General features: G+C 36.9%; 1 protein-coding gene across 1 annotated transcript; it reads right to left on the reverse strand.

Moving 5' to 3' along the window:
* Positions 1 to 2,092: 2,092 nt before the first annotated feature.
* On the reverse strand, positions 2,093 to 11,881 carry LOC110215019 (interstitial collagenase-like). The gene is made up of 10 exons (XM_020996186.2): positions 11,671 to 11,881; positions 10,929 to 11,173; positions 10,662 to 10,810; positions 10,450 to 10,575; positions 8,866 to 9,027; positions 8,562 to 8,679; positions 6,150 to 6,283; positions 4,766 to 4,928; positions 3,190 to 3,293; positions 2,093 to 2,817 (listed from the first exon to the last, which is right to left on the reverse strand). Exons 1-10 carry the CDS (start codon positions 11,767 to 11,769, stop codon positions 2,708 to 2,710), a joined length of 1,410 nt encoding a protein of 469 aa, XP_020851845.1. The 5' UTR covers positions 11,770 to 11,881; the 3' UTR covers positions 2,093 to 2,707.
* Between the last annotated feature and the right edge of the window lie 4,594 nt (positions 11,882 to 16,475).

Below are 16,475 nucleotides of genomic sequence, written 5' to 3' on the forward strand. Positions count from 1 at the left end.
ATTTCTTCCTTAGAAAACTGGCTTTGACTATTTATGAATTGGGGTATGGCTCTTAACCTATATAATTCAATCAGTTATTTGAATACTTTGAAAATGAGATCTTTATCAGGAAGATTTACCACAATGATTTTCCCCCTTTCCTTCTAACTTTGGCAGCATTGTTTTTGTTTGTGCAAAACCTTCATTTTATGCAACTAAATTTTACACTTTATCTTCCATAATTTTCTTTGTGCTGTGTTTGTCATGAACTATTACCCTATCCAAACATCTGAAAAGTAATTTCTTCTTTGTTCATCTGTTTCTTAAAAATTATGTCTCAGCTCAGATTCTTATAATCTAGTCAATACCTTACTAATCTTCAGACTCCTTAGGAGTCTGTCCAATATGATGGATGTTCTAATAAACCTTGTCTTTGGCTGAAAAAAAAATTACATCTCTGTAAAGGTTATTTGTTCATCCATATCTAGTTTCTGCCATACCACTTTCTAGTTTTCCCAGTAGGTCAAAGAGTGAGTTACCCCAATGCCTTACCCCAGTACCCAGTGCACTGTTGAAATTCCTTCCTCCTGGACAGCCTTTGGTTTGTTCAAACACTAGGCTACGCATTTGTTTTCATCTGTATATTGTGAACTAACATGTTCCACTAATTAACCTCTCTATTTCTTACCCAGGTACAAATTGCTTTGATGACGACTGCTTTGTACTACAGTTTGAGATTTGGTCTACTTAGTCCCTCTTTGCCACTTTGTTTTCATTATTTCTCTTGAGATTCTTGATATTTTCTTCCTCCAAATTGATTTCGTTATTATTTTTCCTAGTCTGTAAATAATCCTTTGGTAGTTTGATTGATATGGCATTGAGTAAATATGTTGATTTATGTAGTATTGTCACTTTTATTATATTGGCTCAGCTTATGAGTAATTAATATTTCGTTTAAGTCTATCTTTATGTCCATAAATAGTGGTTTATAGCTGTATTCATATAGTTCCTATATGTGTACCTTCTTAGGTCAATTCCCAAGTATTTTATATAGTATGTTAAATGGAATTTCTCTATCTATTCTTGCTGGGTTTTATTGATAATATACAAAAATGCTCATGACTTACATGGATTTATTTTATGTCTTACTAAATATTGATGTTAATTCCCCATTAATTCTCCAGTAATTTCCCCATTCATTTCTTTTAATCAGTTCTATTTTTATTGTTGTTCTTTTTGAGATCATGATTGTTAATCCTGCCTTTTAGAGTTCAGCTGTTACATAATAGATTTTGAACCAGTCCCTTATTTAAATGCTGTGTGAATCTTTCTGTTGAAATGTGTTTCTTATAAACACAGTCTATGTCTGGATTCTGTTTTCTAATTCATTCAGCTATCCTTTTCCATTTTATGTGTGAATTCATCCCATTCTTACTCGCAATAATAATTTTAAATGTTATAGACAAGAGAACTGACTGCCATTAGAGGTAAAGTGGCCTGCCCGAGGTCACTCAAAGTTAACAAATGACAGAGCCAGGATTTGGATTTAGGACTCTTTCCGCTGCATTTTATGTGTACCTCTTCATGTGAGAGATAAGGTGCTATACTGGATAAAGAACTTCTCCAGAAGCCAAGAATATCTGTATTCGAGTCCTGCCTCATATACATAGTGACTAAGTGACTATGGACAAGTCATCTAGCCTCTTGGTTCTATAAGCAATTCTCTAAGGCTAGAAAATGTCAACCTGCCTTGCTAGAGGAAGTTTCCTCACAATGGAGATCCCCTATAGCAATGAAATCGCAAGCTCAGTCCTTATTGCCACACTGTCTGCTCTGCCCAAGGGGAAGAAAGGGTTCTATTTGTGTCCCTTAGATGCCATATGTTTGTTTATGGCTCTCTTGTCACCCACCTCTGCATCAAGGGATACGCATAGGGAAGACAGAATAGTCACTGTGTTTTAATACTATATCACTAAGAACCCAAGGCAACCTTTTGTTTTGTGAGTGTAATAGTGCCAGTGCGTATAGGATCCTGTCTTTTAGAGCGGCACTTCATGAAAGTTCTATCAAGAAAATACAGAAGAAGCTGGCCACTTAAGAAAATACCACAAACTTTCATTTTAATTAAGCAACATTTATTGAGCATCTGTTGTGTAAAACATACTGCTAGATATGTCTTGTACAATAAAGTGGTACCTGCCCACTTTCAATGCTTATTAAATGGGAGAAGTGGATCTAGTTTTGTTCCAAATACAAAATCCTTCACTTTCAGAAACAAGTGAAGGTGCTATCCATTCTGTTACAGAGATAACAGTAGTGACGTATAACCCACCACTAGTAAGAACTGTTTTTCTCATACTAGCGATTGATAGTAACAAAGTGTTCACATGTGCTGACTCATTCCTCTTGTGGCCAACGTATGAGTTTTTGACACTCACAGTCAGGAACAAGAGCTCAACATTTAAATGAAAAGTTCTTTAAATATATTATTTCGGTCTCCTGGACGTAATGGATTTCCTAATATTAAGACAATAACAACACTAAGAATATACAAGACATTTAACAAGTCACGGTTCTAGGTTCCCACTCCCACTTCTCCTCCCTCTCCCCATCCCCCTGCCCATCCGCAGCAATTTCTCAGGTACAAAAAAAGCTACTAAATACTAAATAAATCTGGCTCTTTTAGAAAACATCTTCTCAGTGCTTACAAAGTATCTTGCAATCTTCCTCAGTAGCGTCCACAGTTAAACCAGCTGTTGGACTTCAAAACAGCCACAACTCTCTTCTTTTGGGGTTCGAATTTATACTGCCTTGTTCCTCTGAAGAAATAGATGAACTCTAGAAATTGAAAGACATATTTATTAGATAAATTTTGGTTTTCCATCTGAACTACTTATCAACAGGGGCTAGAGAATGGCCATCTAGTCTCAGGGTTTTCACTATCTATGTAAACTTGGAAAAGCAATTCAACTTCTCTGGGCATCAGCTTCCTCATCTTTAAAATGAAGGGGCTAGGTTAGGAGGGAGATCTGTAAGGCTCCTTTCAGCTTTAACGTTATGATACTGTGAAAACCAAAAATCCTTTGTTACTGAAGTATTTCTGTCTTTTGTTTAACAAAGGAAGAATTATTTTGCTATTAGCAACAACAAAACAGGGAATCAATGTTTCCTAGTTTGGGAGGATTGTTATAAAAATGGCTCCTTACTTACCATTGTCACTGAAAACAGCATCAACTTTGCTCCCAATTCCAGGAAAGTCATTTGTTATCAATTTTGGAAAATCTGCATCCATAGATCTTCTTTGTTCATCATATCTGATCAGGAAAAATGTTACATGTATAAATATAAGAAGATAAAACTAACCAAGCAACCAATGAAATGTCCCAATAAAACCATTATGATGGTCATCACCAGCTAAAATGCACATATACACACATGCCATACTTACTATAGAAACATGTTACTGAATATGTTATATGCCGAATGAAAGTAGTTGACCTACATTTGGATTCATCAGACCCCTTCCAGCTCTAATCCTGGTATGATTCTATGAACTTAAATCCCTGGGTATGTTTCACAGTATGGCCTGCTTAAACGAAATGCCATGAGAAACAAGGGATCTTTTTCTGCAATGTCTCTAGGAAGCTAATCACATTCAGCTTCACCTCTCAAGAGACAGGATATAATAAATTCAAAGGAACACTGGAGAGAGAAGTCCTAGGTTCTTTTTCCAGCTCTGTTAGTAACTCCTTCTTTGAACTTGAAAAAAAAAAGTTATTTCAGGTTGAACTGGAAGTTGGACTATATTATGTCTATATTACCCTTATATTATATTATATTATCTCTAAAGTGCCTATCAGCTTAAAAATTTTATGATTCTTTTGCAAGCCTTGTTCTATCAATCAATAAGCATTTATAAAGTTCCTACTGTGAGATGAACACTGTGCTGGGTGCTGAGAATGCAAGGCATAAAATGAGAGTCCTTACTCCTAAGAGTCTTATAGTTCTGCAGTCTCCATCATCTCCTGGGACTTAACCAGGACTGACATTTGGTTTCTGATAACTGATTAAACTCAGGATAGCACTTGATGGACTATATAAATGTTGGAGCGACAACTTTTTCTAAAATTCCATTTACTTACTGAGAGATGTCATCCATGGATCTTGTCATGTCACTCCTTCATTCTAAAATCTTTAGTGGCAATTTCCTGCCTTTGCTCATAATTTAGGGCATTCTATTCTCTAGGGCCTTCCTTCTTGACAGCTTTATTTTGTATATAAATTATGCCTTTCCACACACTCTCTGCTCCAGAATGTACTCTGCTCTATGAACAAATGTCCCTTCTTCTTATGCCTGGAATGTTTACACTTCTGTTGAATCCCTATCTACCTTAAAATGCCCAACTCAGACGTTGTCTTCTACAGGAAACCTTCCCTGATTCATCCTAGCACAGAATGAACTTTCCCCTCAGACCTCTCAAGGCACTTTGTTTTATACCTCTCTTCTATTGTTAGCCTATAATACTGTGTAATAAATCATTTCTATTAGTGAATTACAGTGTCAGCTTTAAACTCTGTGATGGCAGAAGCCATATCTTATCTAAACTTTTTATTACCCCCAGGCCGTAGAACAGTGCTCTTCAGACAGAAAATACCTAATGTTTGCTAAGTGAATAAATTAATGAATTTCTAAATCTTACGTTGATAAGAATAGGTTAAATAGACATTTCTCTGTTAAATCCAAGATTGAGACAACTCCTTAAGATTTCCAAATGTGGATTCTTACCTCCAGTACTTGTTCTGTACAAAGAAATATGTTTTTCCAGTGTATTCGTCAGAAAAAGCAGCATCAATTTTCTGCACAGTTTTAGGAAAACCAAAAGTGTTGTGGATGTTCTTGGGGTAACCTGGCAACACATCCAGTCCCCGGATGACCCAATACTTGTTACCTATAAGCCAAGAATCTTTTATGAGAACATTTTCCCTGGGATCCGGGTGATAATAAGTACAGGCACACCCCCAAAAGAACACCTCCCCTACCAACATTTTACAATAACATGCTAATAACGAAAGCTTACCAATTTGGTCAGTTACTCATTTATAACATCATTCCCGTGGAACTAATTGCCCTTCTGTAACATTGTTTTGCCTAACATCATGATTTTATCTAACTAATCTATAATATTAGATGTAGTTTGTCTATCATTTCTCACTTTTCACCTCTAAAAGCTAGAAGGAAGCTGACCTATTCTGAGGTCCGCGCTGCACATTAGGGAATCACAGAATCTCCAAGGTACAAAGTACTTAATAGGGCATCTAGTTCAAGGCACATCTGTCAATAATAGAGTCAATGTATATGAGTTAAGGTAGCTGACCTTATATGGTAAAATTAGAATGTCTCTATAGATGGCTCGTGTTATGAAATACATTCTTATTACCAAAGTGGCAATTAAAATGGCAATTTAAAACAATATAAAATTCAGTATGAGCACACACACATGCATACCCCATAGGCCAGTAGACTAGTTTCACAGTCTCTTTCCTGTCTAAGCCGAACTATTCAATGCTCTTCTTTAACATTACAACTATAAGATAGAATCAAACATCTTATCTTTTTTTTTTTTACATATGACAAACATCTGATGCTACCAGTAGTCAGATATTTGCCATCCCCACAGCCTGTGGCTGGTAGATGACTATGGTTGAGTCAGAGAAAAACAAATCATTGGTCCTATCCAATTTGCAGCTGTTTATTCCATGGCTATGTGCTAATTAGTGGGGTACTGGCAGCATGAGAACCATCATTAAGGGATTAGATGGTCTACATCTTTTTGTTCCATGCCTTGCTGATCTGACTCCAGTCTCTAGATTTTCTGCTTGAGTTTTCTCTCCACGTCTGGGATGTTTTTCAATAAAGGGGAAAACATGCAAGTCTGTGTTACACAATTCCAGTGACAAAAACAGAGAAGCTGCACATGTCACCATTTAATAAGGATGAGTCACAAACACCTCGTGCCATGTTGTGTGTAACTGGTAAACTCAGAATGGTTCTAGTGGTCTAGATTAGATCTTTGGGGGAAATCCCATGGATGAAAAAGAACAAAGCCACCCTCCCTCCTTGGCCCAATATTATCACATGAAAGGATTGAGTGGAAAATCTGAAGTATTACCCTTGAAGAACCTGACTATGTCCTTTTCTGCAACTTCATGAGCAGCTTCAATCCCATGTGGGAGGCTTGGCCAGAACAGAGAAATGAAATTGACTTCTGCCTCTGAATCATAGGGGCTCTTACGGAGATAGAACCTGATTTGAGAGAAAGGTGAGAAAATTTAATCTAATTGTAAGCAATCACAGATGCCCAATCATCTCAGTCCTGGATATGATTTCCCATTCTCTGTTACAATGAAAACATCTTGATTTATTGATAAACTTTTTATGAAGAAACAAATCAGTGAGTGTTCTTTAATCTCTTATCTTCCCTTTTTTAAAACCTCTTTCTATGGTAATAGATTATTTGAAACCACAACACTAGGAATGGATCAAGTGGTGAAATTGCATCTCCACCATAATACCTGTGGACCTTGGTTAGATCAGTCTACCACATACTGCCACCACTGAGTAGCTTCAGGGAGTTGTCTTTTTGCCTTCCTCCCGAAGTGCTTTCCTCTATTTGTTCCTTTTACTTTAAGCAAAACATCCCCATTCCCTCATCTGTAAGATGAGCTGGAGAAGGAAACAGCAAACCACTCCAGTATCTTTGCCAAGAAAACCCCAAATGGGGTCATGAAGAATCAGCCACAACTGAAAAATGGCTCAACAGCAAAAGCTGATACACTGGATATGTCCAAGCTGTAAAACCCATAGGTGCTAAGATGAGAAGCGCTATTTAAATACGATGAGGTAAAAAGGAATGTTTTAGTCTCCAAACTACAAATGTCATTTCTTTTCTACACAAAGCAAGCACTTGTTTTTGAAAAGAATTAATCATTGTCTGAGGACATGGGCAATGCCAAAATGGAAAGGGCATTAGACTGAGAGTCAAAATATCTGGGTTCTAGTCCTGGCTCCACCACAAACTTTCTATGTGACCTTAGGATATTCAAAATAAGTCTCTGGACCTAAGTTTTCCCATCTATAAAATAAGAGGGTTGAGTAAGCTGGATTCAAGTCCCTTCTAGCCCCACCATTCATGCTGTGACTCTCTGGGAGCTGTTTTTGCCTATAGATACATTTCAGCAACAGCAGTATTTAGATGATTTCTGACCTATGGAGAGCCTTTTCCCCATAATAACAGAGTCTAGGTTGGTTTTAAATAACCCCCATTCTGGTAGATTCATATCCAAATTTCTCTTTAATAATCAGATATAATATGGGGTCAAGTTTAAAATATTTTGAACCAATAACTCTGGATCTGAAGTCAGAGGATCTGTTTTCCTACCCTGGCTCTGCCTTTTCTACTTATGTGACTTTAGGTAAGTCCTAAGTCAACCTTCTGAATACTGAGTCTCCTCATTTGTAATAAAATTAGATTAGATTAGATGATCTCAAGATCCCTTCTGGCTCTAACTCCCAAGTTCTGTGATTAAAGCAGTTTAGGTGATAACAATGGATAGTATAGGACTTGGAATCAGAAAGACTTGAGTTCAAATTCCACCTCAGACAATCACTAGCTGGGTTACTCTAGGCAAACAACAACTTTTCTCAAGCATTGGTTTTCTCATCTGCAAAAAAAAAAAAAGAGGGTATAATAATAGTATTTATCTGACATGGTTGTTGTGAGGATCAAATGAGATAATATGTGTAAAGCACTTTGTAAACCTTAGAGTATTGTGTACATGCTACTATTATTATTTATTGTTATTATTATTATCATATCATCATGACTCAATTCAACAAACATTTATTAAGTGCTTACTTTGTGCAGGGCTTAATGTTAGGAGCTGGAGATACAAAGATGAAAAATAATGCAGGATCTCCCCCCAAAGACATTCAGCATGTACACTGCTAAGCATAATACAAATGGTCTATGATAGGGATATTGCAAAGGTGCTAACAAAGTGCCCTATGAAAATCTGAGCAGAGAGAGATGAGTTTTAGCTGAGAAATATGTCCAGAAAATAATACTACCACAAGACACATTATAAGTTTCTGAATCTAGATTTCTCATTCTTCCCTACCTTCATTAACTTTGTGAATTTGGACGAGTCACAATCTCCCTGGGATTCAGTTTCTTTACTTATAAAATAAGGATTTAAACTAAATTTCTCCACATGTTAAATCAGACCTGGGGTCAGACCTAGGTTGTTCAGTCACTAGAGAGTTCTAATGTGACTTTTGAGCAAGTCATTTCAATACTCTCCTTTACTTTCTTCAGCTATGAAAATTGGAATAACATTACCTCTCCAAGTGCCTCTGAAGGTTATTTAAGGCTCAAAGACCATAAGGATATGAAATTCATTTGAAAAGATACCATGTCAAGCAAATACGAGGTATCTTCACTATTTTTACTAATAATTTTAATATAATTAGCAATAACAATAAAAGAATCAAGGATGCAAATGAAATGTTGCCGATGGTTAACCTGTCTTTGAAGAACATTTTTTCTCCCCGGAATGTGGTGGCAGCATCAAAGGTTAATTTCCTATCACAGGCTTGTGGTGTTGTTGGTCCTGTTGGCTGGATGACATTATCGCTGGGCCCTAGAAAACAACAGGGATATTAATGCTACCTTGGAACATTGCATGACATGGACACACATAGCGAAGGCATGATTTTTGAAATATGAGGCCACTGATTAATTTATAGGAAACTTTTTAACCAACTAAGTTGTTTGTGTGTGTGTCTGTATGTAGGTGTGTATGAGAGATGCATATCTTTCTACTTACCATAGATGGCTTGAATGCCATCAATATCATCCTGAGAAAGCTGGATATCATTAGGGTCACTGAAAGCATAGCTGGGGAACATTAAGGCACCAATATCAGAGGAATGCCCAAGACCCAGAGAATGGCCGAACTCATGAGCAGCAACACGGTACAAGTTGTAATCTAAAACAAAACAAAACAAAAAACATATTTGTGAGACACTAAAATATGTTCCACTTCAAAGGCATCCTCTTATGATGCAAAGTTCCACCTAGCTACACAAGGATAAGAAGAAATACATAGCACTTTTAGGTTTAATAATAACTGCCATTTGTTTTAAAAATTGCAAAACACTTCACATACCAGTCTCACAAGAACTCTGTAACATAGATACTTCAAGCTCCATTTTATATGTGGGGAAACTGAGGCTTAGGTAAAGTGACTTGCTCTTGGTTTCACAGCTAGTAAGCATCAGAATACTCCTGAACTCAAGTGTATATATACTATGTCAAGCTGCTTCTGAGACATGGTCAGAAACTTTTCAAAAGCTATGTAGTTCTTCTAAAGGAGTCTGTACTGCAATTATTAACATTGCTGAAAGGGATAAGGTATCCCTGAAGGAATGATATATTATCTTTATAGTAGCAGTCCTATCAGAGAGTAGTACATTAATGTGACTTGCAGAACAACCTACTTGCCTGTAATCCCTACCATGGATCAGTCAGTACTATCACTGCCCAAGATGGACAGCATTACTTCTCTGATAAATAAGAGGCTTTTCAAGAAAGTGTGATTCTTATATTCTTGAAAATGCTTCTTTGAGGACCATTGTCAAAGAAAGGATTCTTAGAGAAAGAGATAAAAATGACTGAGATTTTAAGCCTGGGTCATTTGGGATATAGTGGTGCCACTGAGATAGGGAAGCATAGAGAAAGAACAGGATGGTTGTATGGTAGAACAGTGAAGAGATAAGATAAGGAGTCAGAGAACCAGGCTCCAGCCCCAGCCCCACTACTTTCTATTGGTGATTCTCTTCTCTGAATTTGCCTCCTCTCCTTTAGAAGAAGGTGGGTGAAGTTTAAATTCAGGGCTTACAGATAGAAGTGACCTTAGACATTAATTATAGTAGATATTTTAGAAATTGACACTTGTAGCCCTCCAGATATTATTATGTAAAGATCAAGTGAAATAATTTCTATAAAGTACTTTGTGAACTATATTACATAAATGTCAACTATTTGTTTTGTTTTATTTTCTTACCACACCTATGGTCTATGTTGTGAGGACTAAATGAGATATTTGTAAAGCTATGGTTCTTGGCAAATAGTAGGCACTTAATAAATATTTATTCTTTTCCTTTCTTCCCGTATCATTTATTATTACTGCTATTATTCATAGAAACAATATAGTCTAGTGCATAATATATATTTATATATTATATATATAATATAGTATAATATATAATGTATAATATATCAAATCACTCTTAGATTTATAAAATCTCATTGATATAAAATGTCTATTTTAGCATATTTTTTCAGTCTGATCAACTAACATTACAGTGAGATGTGGGGAAAGGAAAGAAGGCATATTTGTCTGACTTACTTCTATGGTCTTTCGTCCAGTTTTCATCTTCATCAAAATGAGCATCTCCTCCAATATGTGGGCCTGGTTGGAAGGCATGAGCAAGAATTCCATTGGGACCATCAAAGGGAGAATTATCATTATGATCTAAAAGAAAAAAAGATTTAATTCAAGTCCTCCTCATTTCTCAGTTTAGGGAAAAAACAAACTAAACTAAAAGACCAGCCAGTTACCTCCATAGTTAAAAGAGATCTTTATATCTGCTTCACCCTGAGAGATCTTAGTGAACGTCAAGGGGGACACATCACTCCAGACTTTAAATGCTTTCCTGATGGCATTGTCCACATCTTCCTTTGCTAAATCTGGTGTGTAGTTTTCAATGCTTAAAATGAAAAAGAAATGAACATAGACACATTTGTAACTCCAACTACACTGAAGCCATTTTATACATATGGTTTCTTTTTAAACCCATTCTCATCCTGATGCTTGAGGATCACTACCTGTAAGTAAGATCTTTCTTTTCCCACTTAGGATTTCCTTCAGTGATGGCAAACTGAGACACATCAGGGACCCCACATCTAGGCTGTTTCATCACCTTTAGAGTTTCATCATCTGGCTTCCCAGTAACTTTCAACCCAAAGAATTTCTGCATTTTCTTGAGCTTCTCAACGACAGGGCTACTGCCTTTCTTCTTTGCAATTCTCACTCCCTCAGTTTTTAGGTCATAGAATTTTTCAAGATAGTTCTGAAGAAAGACAAAAAAATTTAAATATTAAATATTAGATATTTCCTAAATTTTTCCTTAAAGAAATCTCAGAGCTTTGGTTTAGTGAGATGATATTTATACCAGGGGTGGTGGGAGATAGAGGCCGGAATAAGACTTTCAATTGTCCATGAATTTAGAGTTTCTGATTCTTATTAGAAGTTTTTAGTTCCTTGGTCCCCTCTGACCTTGAATAGTTCGGTGGGTATTACACACATAGCATTTCAGCAAGAAAAATCCCCCTAATTCTTATCACTGTGCTAAAGTCAGAATTCTATCTCCTCGAACCAGATCTCAGATTTTTTTCCTTTCCTCCTCAAAACAATTAGCAAAGCAGAGACATAATCTGCTTTGTTATTTCCTGCAGAGAAATCTTCCTTGAATGAAAGACATCATTGACAAAGCCCGTCACCCTATCTATTCTAAATCAGTCTCCCCCAGACAGTTTCCATCTCTTGCAATGAAAAACCAAGATTTACCTGGACGATTTCTAGGTCTTGCTGTTTGGTTTCCAAATGTGCAGGGAAGCAATGGGAGCCTGTGAGGCAGAGAATGAGCAGAGGGAGAAGGCTCTTCATTCTTGCCCTCTTCTGTGTCTCAGACTGATGCAGCAGCTCTTTACCTGCCTCCTGATCTACTCTCACTCTTTAAGAAAAGTGCTCTTTATATAGTATTTGGACAGCCAAAAAGCTAGTATGTCTCTGACTCATATTTTATAACTTCCTCTGGATCAGCACTTTATCAGAAACAGTGACACAAACCCAAAGCAGGTTAAATGGTCAACTTCCATGGTGCAATCTTATGATTAATACAAAACAGGATGTTTGTTAAAGAAGCAATCACATACAAAGTTACTTTCTTCTGTTCCTGTTTGTGCTATTTTGATAAAAGTACTGTGTTTGTGAATGTTGTAGTTTATGTAAAACTTTCTGTATGTTTACGATGAACTTTGTTACTTTGGGAAACAGCCTCAAGCTATGGCTTTGCTCCTTGTAGGCATTTCCATACACATTCTCCCTAGGTGAGAGGAAACAGTGATTGCCAAATTATGGAATACACCCTTCCCATAGTTAGACAAGAGGGCCAAAGTACAATTCTCCGGACACTGTAATGAGTATACAGTTCTCCAAGGTTTACAGAATCACAGAATTTGAGAGTTGGATGGAACCTCAGAATCCATCTAATGCAACCATACACAAAAAGAACAGCCCTCTAATATCCTCCTCCTCCTCCTCCTCATTATCATAGCTAACATTTTTATAGTGCTTAAAGGTCTGCAAAATGCTTAATATGGTTTATTTCATTTGATCCTCACATCAACCCTGTGAATATTATTATTCCTATTTTTTACAGACGAAGAAACTGAGACTGACAGGAGTTATATGACTAACTTAGGGTTCTACAGCTAGTAAATATCTGAGCAGTATTTGAATTCAGGATTTCCTGACTCTCAAGTTCAGCATACTGTCTGTATTTCACTTACCCTAACCAATTACCGTTTGAAATAACCCTTTCTGCTTTTAGATAGCTCTAATTGTTGGAAGTGTTTCCTGACGTCAAGCCTAGACTTGCCTTTTTGCAGCTTCTACCCCATAGCTGCTGGTTCTACCTATTGGGGCCAAAACCAACAAGTTTAAGCCTTCCTTAACAAGACAACTCTTCAGACCTCTTGTAAACAGCTATTCTGTCCCTTCTCACTTTACTCTAAGCTAAACATGCCCAGTTCCTTCCTTGTATGGATTCAAGGTCTTTAACCATCCTTGTAGCCATCTTCTGGACCCTCAACATCTTTTCAATGTCCTTAAACTCTCATGCCTAGAACTGAACAGAAAAATCTAGGTGAAGTCTGATAAGGGCACAGCATAATGAATATCACCTCCTTCTTCCTGGAAGTTAGGCCCCTCTAAATACAGTCCAAGTTTACATTACTTTTTTGACTGCCATGACACTGCTAACTCGTATTGTGCTTTAAGTCAATGAGAACCCCCAGATTTTCTTCAGAACAGCTGTTCTTTAACCTTGCCTCCACTATCTCATGTTTGTAAAGTTGAAATTTTTTAAACCAGATGCAAAACTTCATATTTATGCCTATTGGATTTCACTTTATTAGTTTTAGCAGCTCTGTGATCTGGTTTGTCAAGATGCTTTTAATTACTGATTACATTAACCATCTCTCTCAGTTTGGTATCATCTACAAAATTTGTAAGCACATTCTCTATTCTTTTATAAAAATTACTGATAATGAATTTTAAAAATTACTAATAGAGTTAAACACCACAAGGTCAAGGATAGATTTCTGGGGTATTTTATTGGAAACCTCTTGCCACATCGACATTGAACCATTAGTAACTACATCAGAATCCAATCATTCAACCATTTCTGAATGAAGTTGATTTTACTGTCCTCATCTCTCCATCTCCACAAGAATAATTTGAGACACTTGATCAAAAGCTTTGCTAAAATCTAGTAAACTATATTTATAGCATTCCCTTTCATCATCTACTTTACTAATCTTGCCAAAGAGAAATGAGAATGACTCTGGCAGGAGCTTTTCTTGAAAAAGTTATACTGTGGGGCAGCTAGGTAGTGCAGTGGATAGAGCACTGGCCCTGAAGTCTGAAGGACCTGAGTTCAAATCTGGCCTCAGACCAGACACTTGACACTTACTAGCTGTGTGACCTTGGGCAAGTCACTTAACCCCAATTGCCCTAAAAAAAAGAGTCATACTGGTTTTATGGAATCATTGCTTCTCTTTCTGGAGCAGCTATATGGCACAATAGATAGAGCGCCTTGCCTATAATCGAGAAGACCTGAATTCAAGTCTGACCTCAAACACTTACTAGCTATGTGACTCTGGGCAAGTCATTTAACTCTGTTTGCTTCAGTTTCTTTATCTATAAAACGAGCCAGAGAAGGAAATGGCAAATCACTCTAATATCTTTGCCAAGAAAACTCCAAATGGGGTCATGAAGAGCTGGACTTGGTTGAACAACAAGCCTCTCTTTTGAGATGTTTACCAACCATTTATTTAATTGTCCATTTTAGAATTTTCTCATGAATTGAAGTCAAGCTCACTGACCTATAGTTTGCAGTTTTGGTGCCCTTCCCTTTTTCGAAAATTAGGACAACATTTTCCTTCTTCCAGTCTTAGAATTTTCCATTGCATTTTCCATGATCTTTCAAATATGACATGCAGAGACTCAACCATCAACTAGTTCTTTCAGAACCAGAGGAGAGAGTCAGCTAGGTCGACATACTTAAATTTTATCAAGGGTGGCTAAATGTTCCCTTTCTGTATCTTTACTTATCTTGGGTATTTCGTCGTTTCCAGTTACATAAAAAAGAAATCCATTCTATATTTGAAAACATATGTTACCTCACCTTGGGGCTCACTCACCCAACCCATGATGCCACTGGTTGATTGAATCCCTAGAGAGATGGCTGTTATACTCCCGAGATTCTAACAGTAACTCTATGAGTGTCTCTCCATCAAACACTAGGTCACAAGCCCCCACCAATGTGCTTTCCCTTAACAATCAGCAGTAAGTTAAGTTAGATTTTTAGCATATGGACTAACTCAAATATCATAGGGAGAATAGCAATTACAAAAAATTTTCCCTAAGACAAATGTCCTTATTTCTTAATAAATATTCCCAGAATCTAGAAGGAAGAAAGGTCCCATAGTAGACACATTGGCTAAGACTATGGGCCAATCTACTTCTGGGCCTATCAGTTGGAGTCTTACGGTCACTCTGTTTAGCTAGTGTACTACCAAAGCTTTTTTAGCTAAGACAAGGACCCTTTTGATTTCCTTTTATTCAATTTTATTATGCCATTCCTACTGAAAAATTTGGCTAACAGAAGCCTGTTTTCAGGGTGGGGAATATCTGAAGACTTTTCCTTTAACCTTTCAATCTCTTTCTTTTAACTTCTATACACATTACCTTTTGCTGAAGCCTCACCTGGACACCAGCCTTACATCTAAATCAAATTCTATACAGAAGGCAGAAGGCTTGTCCAATAATTAAGCCCCAAGGCAACTGTGTCATTTATTCATTCAGGCACTCAACAAACATAGTAGAATAGAAAGATCCCTAGCTCTGAAGTCAGTGGATCTGGGTTTTAATCTTACCTCTGATGCTTAATATTCACACAAATCAGTCATTTAATTTTCCTTGGCTTCAATTTCTTCACCAGTAAAAATGAGGATCTTGGACTGGATGACCTCTGAAGTCAACTCTATCTCTAGATCTTTGATATTAACATGTGCAGACTATTGTCTTAGGACACATTGTGTGTATGTGTATACATTTGTACATGTATGTATAATGTACATATATGCATAGATATACATATGCGAACAGATAGATATAGGCATAGGTATATGTATGTGTATATGTATTGCACATGTATATGTGTGGATGTGATATGTAAGTGTATATGCATGTGTGTTGTATGTTGTATGTATATATATATGTATGTATATGTATGTGTACAGTAGTTTTGGTTCTCAAAAACCTTATGTTCTACTGGTGGGGGATATTTAAATGCTAAAAAAACAAAATTTTCCCAATAAGAAAACATATTACATCAATGGAGACTTATAGAAATAGTAGAAAGTGGGTCTGGATCCTTAAGATGAAGAAGATTCTATCGTGCTTTTGTAGAGTTTCTAAAACAAAGCCTAGAGACAGAGAACATGGGGAGTTGTGGCAAGAAAATGAAGCCAGGTAGGCAACAAAAGCCATCCAAGCAGCTGTGCACTATTAATACTAAGCATAGGCTATGCTTTCAGAGCCTTTCCTAAAAAGGCCCTTCTCCAGTTTGGATACTTGATCTTGTCAGTGTGGGTGTAGATGGCAAATCCTCCATGCCTCGTCTTTCTTTGTGACTCTCTTACCTCTGATTCTAATTCAGAGGCAGCTATGTGGTACAGTAGATAGAATGCCTCAGACACTTTACGAACTGTGTGACCCTGGATAAAATATTTAATCTCTGTATGCCTCAGCTTCCTCCACTGCAAAATGGGGTAAATTATAATACAGGAGAATCGAAAAAGGAAGTATTATAAAAGTGCTTAGCACAGTGCCTGGCACTTAAAGGCTTATTCCCTTCCCTTCTCTGGTAAGAGTGAAGGAGTGGTTCAGTCAACATGCTTGGAGAATTCTAGATTTTTTGACATTATGTGGTTACCAATGGAGTACATAGAGAGAGTCAGCTCTTGTTTTCACTGTATGTCTGGCTGGGCTCTTTTATATTATCTTTAAAAAGCATATGTTATTGT

The sequence above is a fragment of the Phascolarctos cinereus genome, unplaced genomic scaffold (genome assembly GCF_003287225.1).
Source record: "Phascolarctos cinereus isolate Bilbo 61053 unplaced genomic scaffold, phaCin_HiC Scaffold_726;HRSCAF=1367, whole genome shotgun sequence".
NCBI lineage: Eukaryota > Metazoa > Chordata > Mammalia > Diprotodontia > Phascolarctidae > Phascolarctos > Phascolarctos cinereus.